The 16,860-nt window shown below is 47.0% G+C and overlaps 3 protein-coding genes across 3 annotated transcripts; 1 reads left to right on the forward strand and 2 right to left on the reverse strand.

Annotated features, from left to right (window-relative positions):
• Positions 2,577-6,406, reverse strand: LOC8059381 (disease resistance protein RPP13). The gene is made up of 3 exons (XM_002458965.2): positions 5,468-6,406; positions 3,933-5,348; positions 2,577-3,838 (listed from the first exon to the last, which is right to left on the reverse strand). Exons 1-3 carry the CDS (start codon positions 5,959-5,961, stop codon positions 2,941-2,943), a joined length of 2,808 nt encoding a protein of 935 aa, XP_002459010.1. The 5' UTR covers positions 5,962-6,406; the 3' UTR covers positions 2,577-2,940.
• LOC8059382 (delta(3,5)-Delta(2,4)-dienoyl-CoA isomerase, peroxisomal) lies at positions 10,031-12,062 on the forward strand. Its single transcript, XM_002456831.2, has 2 exons — positions 10,031-11,085; positions 11,569-12,062. Exons 1-2 carry the CDS (start codon positions 10,392-10,394, stop codon positions 11,757-11,759), a joined length of 885 nt encoding a protein of 294 aa, XP_002456876.2. The 5' UTR covers positions 10,031-10,391; the 3' UTR covers positions 11,760-12,062.
• Positions 12,288-15,855, reverse strand: LOC8079824 (probable protein S-acyltransferase 7). The gene is made up of 5 exons (XM_021456379.1): positions 15,569-15,855; positions 14,794-14,976; positions 13,657-13,953; positions 13,171-13,404; positions 12,288-13,075 (listed from the first exon to the last, which is right to left on the reverse strand). The coding sequence occupies exons 1-5, from the start codon at positions 15,659-15,661 to the stop codon at positions 12,638-12,640; spliced, it is 1,245 nt and encodes a 414-aa protein (XP_021312054.1). The 5' UTR covers positions 15,662-15,855; the 3' UTR covers positions 12,288-12,637.

Below are 16,860 nucleotides of genomic sequence, written 5' to 3' on the forward strand. Positions count from 1 at the left end.
CCGCCACAAACTGTATAAGGCAGTTAGGCAATAATGTTTTTGTGAATGCTATGAGCGCCATTCTTTTCCGTATTGGAGCCCAAGGCCCCATCCTCCTCCCCTATGGCACTCCCCCTGGCCTTCCTCCACTCCGACAACAGCGCACGTCGGCCTTTGCTCGGATGGCGCTAATCGGCGAACGTCCACCCAAACTAAGGCCTTGTTTAGTTTTTAAAAACATTTGTAATTTTTTTTTTCAGAATTTCTGTCACATCGAATCTTGCGACACATATATAAAATATTAAATATAGATAAAAGAAATAACTAATTACATAGTTTACCTGAGCATAGTTAGTCTATGACTAGACAATATTTGTCAAATACAAACAAAAATGTTGCAGTGTCCATTTTACAAAAAAAATAAAACTAAGCTAGGCCTAAATCAAGCCAACAATTTTCCAACCAACCAAACTTTCTTCTTAGGAAAAACAATCCCACCTACTTTTATTTTTGAATCACCCCATCCCGTTCAGGCCTTGTTTAGTTCACCTCAAAAACCAATTTTTTAAGATTCTTCGTCACATTGAATTTTGCGGCACATGCATGGAACATTAAATATAGAAAAAACAAAAGCTAATTGCACAGTTTGCGTGTAAATCGCGAGACAAATCTTTTAAGCCTAGTTACACCATGATTGGACAATATTTGTCAAATAAAAACGAAATTGCTACAGTGTCAAAATACAAACAAAGCCTCAACCCTCACTTCCTCTATGATGTCAGCGCTGACATATAGCCATGAAAAAGTAAAATATTTATTTTAAAATGCTATAATTTCTAAACGGTATGTTTCTTTTTAATTCTGTTTGCACGGATGTATTTTACATGACAAGACGAACAGACCTTGCATATGTTTCAAACAAATATTGTTTTTAGTAAAAAATTTTATATACTAACTTAGAACATATAATTTATGATATATAACTTAAGATATATAATTTATAAGCTTAACTTATAATATATAACTTAGACTGTATAACTTATAACATACAACTTATACGAAAACTTGAAAACACAAGAATTATGAAACATAACTCATTTACAAAAATCTAAAACACAAAAATAAAGAACTAACTTGTTAGCTAGTTCGTTTTCATAGCATCTCTTAATATTTAACTTAAAATTAGAAAGACAACTTATACACAGAATCTATGAAACATAACTTATGTATATAAGTTATATGTTATTATATACAACTTGTGTATATAAGTTACTCTATACAACTTGTCAATGCTGCTTAAAGAAATATAAAAATAAAAAAGATATTACAAATCCAGACAAGGTAATATTGAAGTACAAAAATTTAAACATCTGTGTGAGTCACATAGACGGAGACAAAAATTCGGCTGCACCAAACGTGTTCGCTCGACTCCTATAGGATATAGAGAAAAAAATAAAAAATAATAGAAAACATTCACAAACACATAGGCTGTTCACCTGTCCACATCCGCATGCCGCGCAACGAGCTGGACCCATCGTTTGCTCAATTCAAAGCAAATGAACAAACGCTAGGCCTTGTCACGTGGGTTGGTGTGGATTGGGGTAGAATTTAGTTCAAGTTCCACTCCAATCCACTTCAACGCATGTGAATCGATCTGAATTCAACTACATCCAAACAAAGGCTAAAGTGGAATTGGGCCTCTGCTCTGGTGCTCCCCACTGGCGCTTCCAGCAGCGCCCTCCGCCAACCGGCGGCGTCAGCCTCCATCCCCCACTGGCGCTTTCAGCCTAGCTCCATGACGTGCTTGTCGCCCTAGGCTTGGCGATGGCTAGATCCGAGCGTGAGCCTAGCTAGCCGTCTTCAGCCTGATGGCAGTTCAATCCATCTCGCAGCACACCAACAGCGGCCATCCACCGGAGCATGGCGCAGGTCCAGCGCGTGGCGTCGGTGAGCTTGAGATCAGGGCCTCTCGCAGGCAGGCGGCCACGGGAAGGGTGGGCGGCGGCCCGTTCAGGCAAACAACGGTGGAAGGAGGAAGAAGAAAGGTAATAGAGAATGACGTGTGGGCCCTCTAGGGCAGTGAGTACAGAGACAAAAAAATGACAGGGGTATTTTAGACATACGAAAATATAGTGGCCTGCCTGCATGTGGTACTGACATGGTTCTAGAAGCAGAAAATAGCACGGATGAGGTAGAGATAAAATTGTAAGGCTGTCTCCAACAACATATGCAAACGGCTACTCAAACCTAAACTGCATCGCTCACAGGAAATAAACGCTGTCCAACAGAGCAGGCAAAGCACAGACCTATTTTACGTGCGGGGCGAGAGGAAACCCAAATATGTGTCATCTCTCCATCGTCTCTCTCCTCGATGCAAATATCTGGTGTGGGCCCGTGCGAGGCGTGCCGCTGCTGTTGGGGCCGGGGAGGAGGCGTGCACTGCTGCTTGGCGCCGGGGAGGAGGTGCGCCGCCGGTGCTTGGGGCCAGGGAGGAGGTGCGCCGCCACTTCTTCAGGGTCGGGGAGGGCGCGGCGGCTTGGCGGCCAGGAAAGGGGGCGTGCGGCAACTACAGTTCCATTCCAAGTTTGTGTCTGCTGTTGGAGAAAGAAACTTTTAGATATGGAACTCTCTTGCACAGCATGACCTATATCTTACAATGGGTCTCGAGTTTAAGGTCATATTGTTAGAGATAGTCTAATGGTAAGACAAAGAGTAATGGCATATCCTAAAAACACAAAAATTATAATTGGCATGGATCAAATAGCCCAATCTAAGTGCCTAAATAGGGTGGCAAACCTTGAACAAATTCCAAATGGCCCCTAATATGTCTACACACTACAGAGTGACATTATTTAACACTCGAACTGCAATGTCCTCGCTTCTTCGTATCATCATAGTCGTTCATGAGTTGAAGCAGTGCTGACAACAAGCCATGCATCACCACTCGCCAGATGGTGATGATCAGTATATAGTCTGTATGACGGGAACGTGCTTGACCTTGTGGTAATCCTGGCCTTCGCCCTCCTTGATCCTGTCCACGATGTCGGGCATGCTGTACAGCACCACCTCCTCCAGCTCCGTCATCCCGGCGAGCGCCTCCGGGAGCATCCGCATTTTGGCGCACCGGCACAGCGTCAGCATGGCGAGCCCCGGCATGGACTCTGGGCTCACCGTCCACTCCTCCAGCTTCGTTAGGCCTAGCTTCAGCTTGTGCAGCCTCGGGAACCCAGTCTCCATGAACGCCAGCCGATCGCCGTCGTAGGCGTCGAACATCATTGTCAGCTCGGCCAGGCTCGGCAGCTCGGCAAGCATGTCCACGAACTTCTGCCCCACCTCGGTGTTCCACATCGACAGCCTGGTCAGGTTCGGCCGGATGTACCGGACGTCCTCCGCGCCTCTAGGCCCCTCCGGAGCATCCATGGCGCCAAACAGCTTCAGGCTCTGCAGCCGGCGGAGGTTCGGGATACTGAACACGCTCGACGGCAGCGGGTCGCCTCGCAGCTCCAGGTGCTCCAGGAGGTCGAGGCTCTCCAGCGCGGCCTCGAGCGCATCGGCGTGTTCGGCGGTCAGCTCGCCGAGCTCCAGCGACCGGAGGTTGGCGGCCTTCCCCAGCGGGTTGTAGTCGCCGCCCCACCCGCGGGGATGCACGCCGTGGAGCGTCTGGAGGCTGTGCAGGTCGCCCAGGGCTCTGCTCGGCAGAGTGAACAGGGCAACAACGTGCCGCAGCGTGGGGATCCTCCAGAACGCTGCGGGCACCTCCAGGACGCGCCGGCCGCCGAGGATGAGCGACTGCAGGTTGACAAGGTTGCCTATGGTGCTCGGGAGCTTCTCCAGGTCGCCGCAATGGAGGCCCAGGTATCTGCTCATACCAAAACACATGACCAAACATTAATCTAGCCTCTAATCTCATCTCTGCAACTCCTACTCCAGTGTTTCGGAATCGATCACAGTACCTGATGTGGATCATGGAGCCGATCTCGTTTGGGAGCTTCTTGAGCTCGAGTCCCTGGATGTCAATGACACGGAGGAACTTGGAAGCATGGAGGAATCCCAGGTCGCTGGTGTGGATGATGTTGCTGGACGACCTGACTCGGCGAACCTCGACGAAGTCGCAGATGATGGAGCGCAGCTTGGGGAGCGCGTTGCTGAGCTGCACGTACCTGTCCATGGTGGAGTTGAGGACGGCGAGGCGGCGCACGGTGGCCGGCGCGAGCACGTCGGTGCTGTCGTGGCTCTCGATGAAGCTGGCCTCCTGCGCCTCGTCCTGCGCGAAGGCGTGCAGGCGGTCGTGCACCACCACCGTCTGCACGGCGCCGAAGTCGTCCTTGTCCACCAGCTGCACCATGCACCGGGAGATGAGCTCCTTGAGGTACCCCTGCCCGACCTCCTCCATGGTGCTCCCGCGGCGCGGGCGCACGAACCCCTCGGCCACCCACAGACGCACCAGGCGCTGCGCGTCCACCGGCGTGCTCTCCCGCATCGCCGCCAGGTAGAGGAAGCACGACTTGAGGTGGTGCGGCAGGTCGTCGAAGGCCCGCGACATGATCCGGGGCCAGCTGTTGCTGCTGCTGCCGCCGCCGCCCCTGTGCTGCTGCTCGCGGGCCGGCGGGGCCAGCTGCGCCATCACCTCGTCCCACTCCGCCGGCAGCTCCTTGGACCGCAGGATCCCGGCGAGGACGACGATCGACAGCGGCAGGCCGCGCGTGATCCGGAACACGTCCTGGTAGTACCTCGACTTGTACCGGCCGGGGCAGTCGCCGCGGGCGCCGAACACCCGGCGCCGGAACACCTCGTACGTGCTCTCCGGGCTCAGCCGGGTGAGCACGATCGGGTCGTACGTGTGGCCAGCGTGGCCGAGGCCGACCACCTCCAGGCCATCCGGGTCCGTGATCAGGAGCACCCTGCTGCCGTTGCCCTCGTCGGGGAGGGAGGCTCGCAGGCTGTTCCAGTCCATGACGGACACGCTGCCGTCGACGACCACGAGGTACCGCCTCCCGGTCATGCTCTTGTGCAGCTGGTTGCTGATGTCCTTTCCTGACCCGAAGGCTTTGTCGCCGTCGCAGGCGTCTTCCGCGGCCTGCTTGGACGCGGACGGGGCTCGCCGCAGCTGGTTGGTCATCTGCCGGTGGATGTCGCGGAGGACGTCGGCGGCGCGGCACTTGTGCGGGAGCACCGTCCACGTGCGGATCTCGAAGTGGTTGCGGACCTCGAGGCTCTGATACACCTTCCGGGCGAGCGTCGTCTTGCCAATGCTGCTCTCGCCGGCGATTGCCACGAGCGCGCGCGCGGGGACGGAGTCGTCGAGGAGCTGCTCCTTGAGCATGTCGCTGTACTTGTCCAGCCCAACCGTGTACTCCTCCAGATCGTCCCTGCACAGAAATAAATTCGGTCAAAATGAAAATCCAGACGAATCTTGGCCGGAGGATGGAACGAGAAGCGCAGATTTGCAGGAGGATTACTCAAATTGACCGCAAACACTGCTTCGTACCAGGCGGCAAGGGTGGTGGCGGAGGAGGCGGCGGCGGCCCAGGCCGGCGCGGGCGTGTGCTCGATGTTGTAGACAGCGCGGTTCTCGGAGATCTCATCGAGCCGCTTCCTGATCTGGCGGATACGCCCCGAGAGGTAGTGGCGGAGCGCGACCTGGCCGGCGCACCGGCCGGGCCACCACCACGACCCCGCACCGATGGCGCACCGGGAACCCAGGGCGGGCGTCCTCCGCCTCCGGACGGCGCGGTGGAGGAAGTCGTCGAGCGCGTCCTCGGCCTCGAAGGCGACGTCGCGGGTCTGGCGCACCCAGACGGCGACGAACTCGTCGTCGCGGAGGCGGCGGCGGCGGTCGGCGTCGCGGATGAAGGTGTGGAGCCACTCGAGCTTGTCGCGGAGGAGGCGCACGTCGTCGCCCACCTCCAGCAGCACCGCCGCCTCCCACGCCACCAGCTCCGCCACCTTGGCCAGCACCGTGGTGATCGCCGTCTCCGCCATGCTGCTGCTGGTGCTAAGGTGCTCCAAACGCAGGCAGTAGTGGTGCTCAGTGCGCCGGTCCGGATCAACTTGGCACGCCGCCGGATATGTATAGCGACCGAGGCGAAGCTCAGCAGTGGCAGTGGCAGTGGGCAGTGAGGCGCATCGCTTTGAGATGAGTTGGTGGCGTCAAAGTCAATGCGGCGGGCGGGGAGAAGACCACAAGCAGAGCAGGTCGTGGTGGCCGTCTTCGTCGACACCAGGGCCCCGGCCACCAGTGAAGTGTGATGTGAACACACACTTGCATTGATGCCCGCACGTGCAAAGCTAGAAGGAACGAACGGTGACTTTGCACACCGGCGGCTGCGGTGCGAGGCTGAAGGAAGCCGGAAGGAAGGGGACGTGGGGCTAGGAGAGTGTGAGACATTTTGGCGGTTGGCGCCACGGAGGCACTGGTTTAGGCATTGTTTAGGCCTTGTTTCCTTCCAAAAAAATTTGCAAAATTTTTTAGATTTTCCGTCACATTGAATCTTTAGACGTATGCATGAAGTATTAAATATAGACGAAAATAAAAACTAATTACACAGTTTGGTCGGAATTGACGAGATGAATCTTTTGAGCCTAGTTCCATGTTTAGAAAATATTTGTCAAATACAAACGAAATTAGTACTATTCACATTTTGCAAAATATTTTGAAACTAAACAAGGCCTTAGATACACCGAAAAACCCAAAACTTTATAAGATTCCCCGTCACAGCGAATCTTACGACACATGCATGAAGTATTAAATATAGATAAAAAAATAACTAATTATACAGCTTACTTGTAAATTACGAGATGAATCTTTTAAGTCTAGTTACTCTATAATTAGACAATGTTTGTCAAATAAAAACGAAAATACTACTGTGTCAAAATTCTAAAACCTTTTGCATCTAAACAAGGCCTTACCGAACCACCTAAAAACGATGCGGTACCTGCAGCGAGGTGACTGACAAGGACTTGAGCAAAATGAGGCCCTCGCTGCCTGACACCGTAATATAAATATTATCTAATTATAGATTAATTATGATTAAAATATTTATCGTAAATTATAGACAAGGTGTATAATTAGTTTTTTATTTTTTTGTTTATATTATAATATTTCATACATGCGTCTAAAATTCGATATAATCGAATTTTTTTAAAAAAAATTTTGATTATTGGGAGAAAGTAAACAAGCCCTCAACCACAAATCAAAGACTAGTCTCGTTTTAATTTGTTCTATTCTATCTACCCCTCCTGGCTCCTTCCTTGTTTTGTGACATAGAATCTGAAGTAGCCTTGTTTAGTTCACCTCGAAAACCAAAAACTTTTTAAGATTCTCCATCACATTAAATCTTGGAGCACATGGATGAAGCATCAGATATAGACGAAAATAAAAACTAATTATACAGTTTGCTTGTAAATCACGAGATGACTCTTTTGAGCCTAGTTAGTCCATGATTGGATAATATTTGTCAAATAAAAATGAAAATGCTACAGTGCCAAAATCCGAAAAAATTTTGGAACTAAACAAGGCCTAGAGATTCTTTGGAGGAATGTCCAAATTCGAAAAGCCTGGCCGAGATTTGGGTAACGTGGATGGCCTAGCGACTATAGGAATTTGTATTGTATCAGGATTTAGTAGACAATAAAAACTCCCAGCTGTTTAGACCACAGATTTTAGAGAGATATCAGTTCTTTTCTTTTCTTCTTTCTTTGATAGAGGTAAACCCATTTTTTATAGAAAGCTAAGAGCAACACATTACAAAGAAAGGGACCGAACGCCGAACAACTAAGCAGAAGCAAGCTAAAGTCTCAAGACCAAAACTAACACACTGAGCGAAAAGCCAGACAAAACAGACATAGAGAACTTCAAGGTCTTCAGTTTTCTTCAAAAAGAAACAACCAGTTTTTCATTCTTTGGACTTTATCATCTCTGTATCCGACATCCCGCTCTTTCAATAAGATTCACCATTTCTGCATAAAACATAAAGATTTGTGGAAAACTTTATTAGAACTCCTCGGAAATTTCTTCGATATCAATCCACATCTTATTTCTAACATTGCATAAACCTGCATGGTTACACTAAACATGAATATCAGTTGTTTTCTCTTAAGTTATTATCAACGGTTTGAATGTTTGTTTTCTGCGTGGGTAGAAGGTGGTGGTGGAGCATGTCCAAGATGTGGATAATGAGGTAGGGTAGTGCGTCCTCTAGTCTCGGTGGTCGGAGCACCCTGACAGTTAGAGAAGCCTAAGGGGAAGGACGCACATACAATGATCTTCAACTGAACTATAGGTAAATAGGTTCAACTGAATACATGTGGTATTGACAAAAAAAACTGAACTATAATAAATAAAAAGTCTTCAACTGAACTGAGAGACGAAAAGTTCCTAGCTCTAAACTAAGACATAGCACATACAATGGTCTAGCAATAGTGATATTGAAATACTAATGTGCTAACTCATATAGGTAAATAGGTTGCAAACTGTTTAGTACTCCTTCCATCTTGAATAAATCAGTCTCTAGAGTTGTCTTAAGTTAAATTTCAAGGTTTACCGAATTTGGCTTAAGATAGTTCTTGAATTTATTTATTTAGGGGTAGAGGGATCATCCAAATCTTTATTTTGCGTCCCGCCCTTGAAAAGTGTGCCGACCAGGAGGAGAAAACTGTAGCAATCACTGTAAAGAGTATGTGGTTTAAAGAATCAATTACTGGTGTAAAGTACTTTGCAAGGATGTGTGAAGCTCGCCAAATTTGTAGCTAGCAAATCGCTGCCTATAGTTTCTCCAATAGGTCCTCCCAAGTTCATTTGTATGTAGGTGGACATACAAGATTACATATAGAATGCATGAAATATGATGAACCCAGCCAATAATGTGATTTCTTCTTAATTGTTTCCTGCATATTGTGCACGCTGAAATATAAAGAGTATGATAAATTGCAGCAAGTATAATTACCGATGCAAGTTCTAGAATTTAGCAAATATGCAAACATTGATTACATTTTGGGATCTCACCAGATGAGGAAATAGTATTGAGAGAAAGGTAATATCTAAATAGCTCTAGAAACGCCTTTGATCTGAGTATTTCGTTTGCCCATAGGAGCTCCGTCCATCTCAAAAAAACTGTTATTGTTAATTTTATATTTTGTTTGGCCATCTGTCTTATTAAAACTTTTTATATAAATATTATTTATTTTGATATGACTTATTTGATTATTAGAGGTATTTTAATAATAATTTATCTATTAAATAATTTACTCAAAATTTTTGAATACGACGAATGATCATCAATCTTTTGAAGACAGAGAAATATTCTTTGGCACCCACTGCTGTGCTCAGTAACTGTCTTCTTCCTGCATGGTACAGAACAGAAATCAATTAATTCAAATACCGGAACCTATCTTAGGTGTACTACATAACTTATCAAAATAGATGTGAATGGCACTAATACAATTTTTTCAACTACAGCTCAAAATTAGGTGCTGACGCTGTGCATGGTAATTTATGGATATCTTGGGATAGTACAGTAGCTCAATTTTTTGTTTTACTTTTTATTTTTTTACTTTTGCTTCTCATGCTAATAAATGGCAAGGATTTTTATTCGAGTGGAGATCTAGGCATGTTTTTTAGTTCAGAATGGGAGAGAAGGATGCAAAATTTCAAACATAGCAGTGATCAATTGTTTAGGGAGAAAAATGCATGAAAACCTCAACCATGCACCTGATGATCGATATTAACAAGTCCTTGCTTATTTGTAGAAATGTCTGTATTGTGATATTGTCCCCTTAAAACAACAAAAAAGCACAACAATGTCAAAATTGTCATTGAACACCTTTTCGTGGACAGAACCAGAGGAAAAACAAAAGAAATCAATTCACACCACACCATCGTGTCTTATAGATTGTTTGTTTGGTTGATAAATAGTTATTCGTTGTGATAAAAAAATATTGTTGAATGACAAGCGCAGTCAAACGTTGTCTGTGTTAACACTTAACACCATCGCAAGCACGCCTCTTTCGCTCGTGGGCACCATGGTGCGGCGTGTGACGTGTGTCCCAGCTTCATTCGTTTAGGCTGGGCTTATCAGGCTATCAGCTATGGTGCAGATTTGGTCAAGTAAAAAAAGATTTCCGCTGGCCAATCAGGATTCCCCAAGAAACACATGGAACAACAATCGATTTTACCGCCGCTGTTACGGATCCGTCCAAGAGCGATACAAGTGAAGTGAGATTACTCACGATGATTATCCCTATCCGTCGCCGCTTATCTTAGGAATCTCCGAGATCCAAAAACAAGAACAAGAGCGAGCAGAGCAGAGCAGGGGAGAACGTGGCGACAAATCACCCGCGGCTTCATATCCCGCAACCACCAGAAAAGGGCAGGTAGCAGTGAACCCCACGCCACAGCAACCCACACAACACGGATGGCCGGCGGCAACCGTGACGCATCCGACGCGGCGGCGGCCGAGGCGGAGCTCCGGGCGGGGTTCGAGACACTGGCCGTGACGCGTCCGGACCCTTCCGCGGGGGTCTACGAGGTCCGCCTCAACCGCCCGGCGCAGCGCAACGCGCTGAGCCCGGCCGCCTTCGCGGAGATCCCGCGCGCCATGTCGCTCCTGGACCGGACCCCCACCGCGCGCGCCGTGGTGCTGTCCGCCGCGGGCCCGCACTTCTGCGCGGGCATCGAGCTGGGCGGGCCCGGGAACCCGCTGGCCGCCGCCTCCGCCTCCGCCGACCCCGTGGCCGCCGCGGAGGCGCTCCGCCGCGCGGTCCTGGACATGCAGGCGGCGCTCACGGCCATCGAGCGGTGCCGGAAGCCCGTCGTCGCGGCGGTGCACGGCGCCTGCGTCGGCGGCGGCGTCGACGTCGTCGCGGCCTGCGACATCAGGTGCTGCTCCAGGGACGCCACGTTCGTGCTCAAGGAGGTGGATATGGCCATCGTCGCTGATCTCGGCGCGCTGCAGCGCCTCCCGCGGATCGTCGGATACGGCAACGCTGCTGACCTCGCGCTCACCGGACGCAAGATCACCGCCATGGAGGCCAAGGAGATGGGCCTCGTTACCAGGGTCTTCGATTCCAAGAAAGAATTGGATGCCGGCGTTGCAAATATTGCCAAAGGTACAAACATGTACAGTATAATTGTTCTTGCTTTGCTACCTTGTTTAACATGAGATGTTAAAACTTACTGCTACAGAGCTGAAAGCAACAAACTGTACTTATGCAGCTCTAGTGAGCACAAGGACTGTCACAGCCCTTTTGACAACCCTTGCACCGCCAATATATCAAGCACAAGGTTAACTAGCTTTTAGGAGTATTATGCTCCTGGAATTCATATAGATCCACCTCCAAGGGACACCCATGTGGTCAGGCACCTAGCGGTGGTGTTGTGGGTTTTCAACACGCTCATTCCCCTTCTATGATGAGAATGCATAGTGTTGTACCTATTCTCGGTTTTGTGTTAGTGTGTTGAATCGTGTATGAGTGCTCTTTTACTTGATATATGCTGGGTTAAACTGGGAATTATCTTGAGCTCACTCGTGCATGAACATGATCAATCATATTATTGACTAGTTTTGGACTGAATTTGGCTGATAATTTCAGAAATTGCTGAGAAGTCGGCATGGGCGGTGATGGGAACCAAGGCGGTTTTGCTGAGAAGCAGGGATGTGACTGTAGAACAAGGCCTGGAGCATGTAGCCACATGGAATGCGGGTATGATGAGATCGAATGATCTGAAGGAGGCCATCAAAGCCTTCCTGGAGAAGCGGAAGCCTGTTTTCTCCAAGCTGTAATGATCAGATTCAGATACCATGCCTCTACTTAACAGTGCTACGTATCTGGAAATGAAAAGGAATAAAGTGTGTTACGAGTAGACAAGAATACCATCTCTGTCCTCTGATAGCATTTGACGAAACATCCATTCCCGTCAGGGAAAATACTTGTTCTCGTCGGAGCTGTGAAGACATTTTTCCATGTCAATTGAGCTTACCAAAGTTGTTTCGGTAGATATGTCAGATGAACCAGGTGTTACTGTTTTGTTACCTGGCTCAAGATAATTAGTCAAGAATATTATAGAATGTTCCAGTTCGCCCAAATCCCCAGATGACTTAACTCCAGATGATTGTTTGCCACTTTGTCTCAGCGCTACAAGATGAAAACCTTTACTCATATACTGTTGAAAATGGATATTAAAGCAAAATGTCATTTTGTCTCAAGGAACTTTAGAGAAGGAACAAGATTACAGCACATTAAGTCAAGATAACTTAGCGATAAACTAACACTTACAAAGAAGGAAATAAATCTTAACATGGGCACTCAGATCATGCGATGTTCATTTACTGCAATGCAAAGATTCAACATTGTTCACAACGAATACCATCCAAATCCAAGCAACTGAAACCTATTTTAGGCTTACTGCTCCGATTATATACAGACGAAACCTGACAGTGCCAAACTGGAGACATCACAAACCAACTGCTTCAAAAAATAGACATGAAAGACATCGCAAATTAAGAGAAAGAAGAAAAGAAAGTCCAGAAACAACCGCCATACAGGTCATGAGTCTAATAACATTAGTGACCACAAATCCCAAACAAAACAACAAATTAGCGACGAACTGGCACTAACCACCCTGAGCATCTCACTACAGTCGCTTACATGGTCAATGCCATCATCGACCTGCTTCAACTCCCCAGCTTGAACGCCCAGGGTTCATCGCCGAGGAGCCTTGCTCTTCTAAGCCTCCTCCAACTGCAAGGGCGTCACGGCTGAGATCTGGAGATGCGCTACGAAACCTGCCATCCTTGTCCTCCAACAAGTTGCTCAGACCTGCTCCTAAATCACCAATCTCAGCTGCCATCCTAGGCTCATCCCATGCCACTGGTTTTCTACCCATCTCAATGTCGCCAACAGCTCTCCCCATGTTTGGACTCATGAAACCATTTGTTGGACGAGGCCTCAGACCATGCTCCTGTTGGACCCTACCACAGAAGTTGTTCTTGGAAGGAGGGATTGTTGTAAAGAAGATCTCTTTGATGTTTTCTATGATTCCCTTGTTGTATGGGTTGGCTCGTTGATCATAGCGATACCTGAAGTTCTCATATGTTGTCTACAAAGCAGAAGTAGGGCAACTGATTAGCAATTGGCGCAACATACTTCATCAGGCAAGGATATAAAGGCATCCTTCTTGGAATCAGTTTTTACCTGATTTGTGCTCATGAGATACAAATGGAACACAGAGAGGCCACCAACAAACCAAACCGCAATGAATGTGTAGATGACTAAAGCAATAGATGCAGGGGTCTTTGCCATTGCCTTCCAAATTGTAATCTGCTCTGCATTTCTGATCTTAACAATGAGCACCCAGCAGAACCCAAAGACATACAGGCAGAGCAGAGTTGTTGAGAATACAAACATATAGAAGAACCTGTAATTCCTCTGCACAAACATAAGAAATCTTCTAAGGTGTTTGAAGTTTTTTACAATCCATCAAATTTAAGCAGGAATCTCATTCTAAAAGGAAAAGATGCTCTACATATTAGTAATGTGGTGGAACAAGCAAATACAATTGATGCATTAAATGAAGGGACAACAGGGGCTGCAAGATTTAACATAAAGTGTTGGCAAAAGATTGTATATGAACAGCAAAACAGGCTTTCTGACTCACAAGTGTTTAGTTAATAAACTTACAAGTCCTATGCATTGTCCAACCCATGGACAGTGATGGTCAAAACGCTCCACACAGTTGTTGCAGATAGAGCAATGAGAGCAGCGAGGAGGCCTGTACAACATGCAAGTGTCACAGTATTTTGTCTTCACAGTGATCCCATTGACAACAACATCCTTCACTCGGGGCAAACGCACAGGTGGAGTCTGGTTAGCCCCAACCTCTGCATTGCCATCAAAACCTTCAGGTTCTGGAGGATGTGCATTGCGAGGTATGATCCCCGGATCTCTCCCAGAAGTTAGAAGCAGAAGACTCAGATCCTGAAAGGAGGCATAATGCTTAAACAGGTTAGAAGATATGCTCATTCTATACCTTCTTCTCTTTACCAGCATGGCAGCATGACCATGACTAAAGATAAATTTGTGTATGTACCAAATTAAAAGATAGGGGTAGGGGCACCAGCAAAATATGCTTGGTGCCAGTGGACAACAAGTTAAAAAGATACTACAACAGGACGAATAATCCCCTTTTCTAGATAAAATCAGGAATCACTTCAATTAACACATGACGCTTAATAAAGGTAGAATATTACATTTCGATGCCATTACGAGCAATTAAATTTGACAGTTGACATGTACTATATCATCTGGGGAGAGCCGCTTGCACAATTAGCATATAATGAATAATAAAATAATTAATGCAGAAGCGAAAGGAATAATCCCCTTTGATGACATCCAGAACTAAGTTACATTGTATAATTCGGAATCACTTTGCCATTTAACACATGACACATGATAAAAGCAGAATATCAGAGTCCCATACGGTTAGGAGCAATTAAATAACAGTTCTTAAGCAGTGTATCGTCCAGAGAGTCACTTGCCCAGTTGAATGCAATGTATTGGAAAGGCAAATGTGAAACTGCAAATTTCCAGTTTCTAATCATATACTTTGATTGCAATAAAACTGAACCAAGCGATCATGCCAGACACAACCAGTATAGACAGAATACAAGCATCGTTTGAAAAACTGAAGCTGTCAGCTTTGTTAAAGACTCGTACTGTTCCAATAACTGCATATATATTAAGCAGCAGTACCTGTACCGCACAGCTCAGGAAATAAATGAGTGTGGTGATTTGAAAAGGGCTAAGAACGATACTCACATATGCTGTGAATAGAACTGCTGCAATCATAACCGGCAATCCCAGGGCATAAGAGAACCTATCCATCAATCCCTTCGCAACGAATGCACAGAAGATTGATGCTGGCGCGATAATAAGGAACATGGTGACAAACAAGGATCTTGCATCAGGACCAAATATGAACCTCCCCTTCAGTAAAAACACCTGCAAAAGATGGAAGCTACCGTCAATCACACTTTCTAGTTCAATCATAAACAGAAACAGCTTGAAAATCTCGTAGGAAACATTTCTTCTCAAGCTATGTGCCTATGTGGGTACCATCGTCAACTTTGTCTATGCCCAACTCACTCAAGAAAGCAGAGGGTGAAATTATTCTGAGATGTAATAGACACTCAGTCTAAGTATAATTAATGCACTAGTCCAGTCCTAAAACTTAGGATTCTTGTCCTGAGAAAGGCCAGGCAGTGGACTTTAACCCGTCCAGCTGTCCTAGAACCTACATTCCCAGAATCCCAGTACAAAATCATAAAACAAATGGGGGAAAATCGAGTAATCAATTATTTTTGGAGGCAACAATGACCAAACGATTTTGCCAAGTTCAGCAAGGGAATCCCAACATCTGCCAACGACACCGCAGACACGAGTCAATCTAGTGCCGGTCCCTAGAAAGAAAGGGACAGTTAATTTGAGTCGCGACCTCAAGGCCGCACAGATCCACACCACACCCGCGACCAAGGAACTTGGGGAGGGAGAAAGGCGCAGAGGGGAAGAGAGAGGAGAGGGGCATTTCGCTCACATTGTTACCCTTCCAGGCCTTGTACACCAGCGGCGCCTCCCCAGCAGCGCCGGCGCCGGTGCCGACGCCAGCGCTGGCGCTCGCTCCGTTCATCGCCGCCGCCCGCTCAGCCGCGAATAGCCGTCGAGATCACGGCCCAGATCACTACATAGCCGGGGCGGCACAGCAACCTCCCGAGATCGCCGCGCCGCAGGTGGCGTGAGCTCGCAATGCCGTCCCCCCACCCCCCCAACCCCACCGCTGCGCCGCCGCTGATGTCGCGGGAGGGAGAGAAGCGAGATGAGATGAGACCAAATGGAGGCCCTCTGCTGGGGACATGTAGTAATATCTCGTGGTGGTCCCTTCTTCCCTAAACTTTTGCATAAAGACCCTCCGAGTTCTTCAAATTGGGGCTCCCCGCGCGGCAGCGAGCAGCAAAGCCCCGCCATTTGCGCAATGCACAGTGTACGGAGTAGGTAGCTTCCTCGCTTTTCTGAATGAATTTTCAATTCTGTTAATATAGAAATTTCAAAAGATTTTTGTGTCAACTTTCTGTGTCTGCAGAAAGTTTGTTTGATTGGGGTTAGGGCAGCCGAAGGGCTACATGTCCACCAAGGTCTTATTTAGTTTCCAAAAAAATTTATAAAATTTTTAAAATTTCTTGTCACATTGAGGGTCTATTCGCTGGTCCGAAAAGTTAAGGCTGAAAATATTGTTGACTGATTTATTGTGAAATAAAAACACTACCGGTTGGCACAAAAAGTACGGCTGAATCTTACGGCACATACATAGAACATTAAATATAAATAAAACAATAACTAATTACATAGTTTTTCTATAATTTATGAGACGGATCTTTTGAGCTTAGTTAGTCCATGATTAGACAATATTTATTAAATACAAACAAAAGTGTTACGGTGCTCATTTTGCTAAAAATTTTGGAACTAAACAAGGCCCAAATCCTTGCTGGCAGGCACGCAGGAGATTTTGGTGCAAGTGGGTGAACAAAGCTCGGGAGGGTTTTGTTGGATTCCCAGATGCTAACTTGAGAGCTGTGACAGAACAAACTGCGGTGTGCTAACTTAAGAAGGTGTTGTTTGGTTAGTGGTTCAGCTGCACCTGTAATGGTTTAGTTGTTGTTTGGTTTATGGAACGACAAAAGCCATTGTCAGGTCAAAAGAGAAACTGATGCCCCTTTCTTCTGCATGTCCACAGCTGAGCAACTTTTGAAGTGGAATCAGTTGGCTTTGGCCCGCATAATAATGATGGCTGGAGTTAAAAGGGTGTTTCTAAGATCAGTCTTAATGTATGTT

This window comes from Sorghum bicolor, chromosome 3 (assembly GCF_000003195.3).
Source record: "Sorghum bicolor cultivar BTx623 chromosome 3, Sorghum_bicolor_NCBIv3, whole genome shotgun sequence".
Taxonomy (NCBI): domain Eukaryota; kingdom Viridiplantae; phylum Streptophyta; class Magnoliopsida; order Poales; family Poaceae; genus Sorghum; species Sorghum bicolor.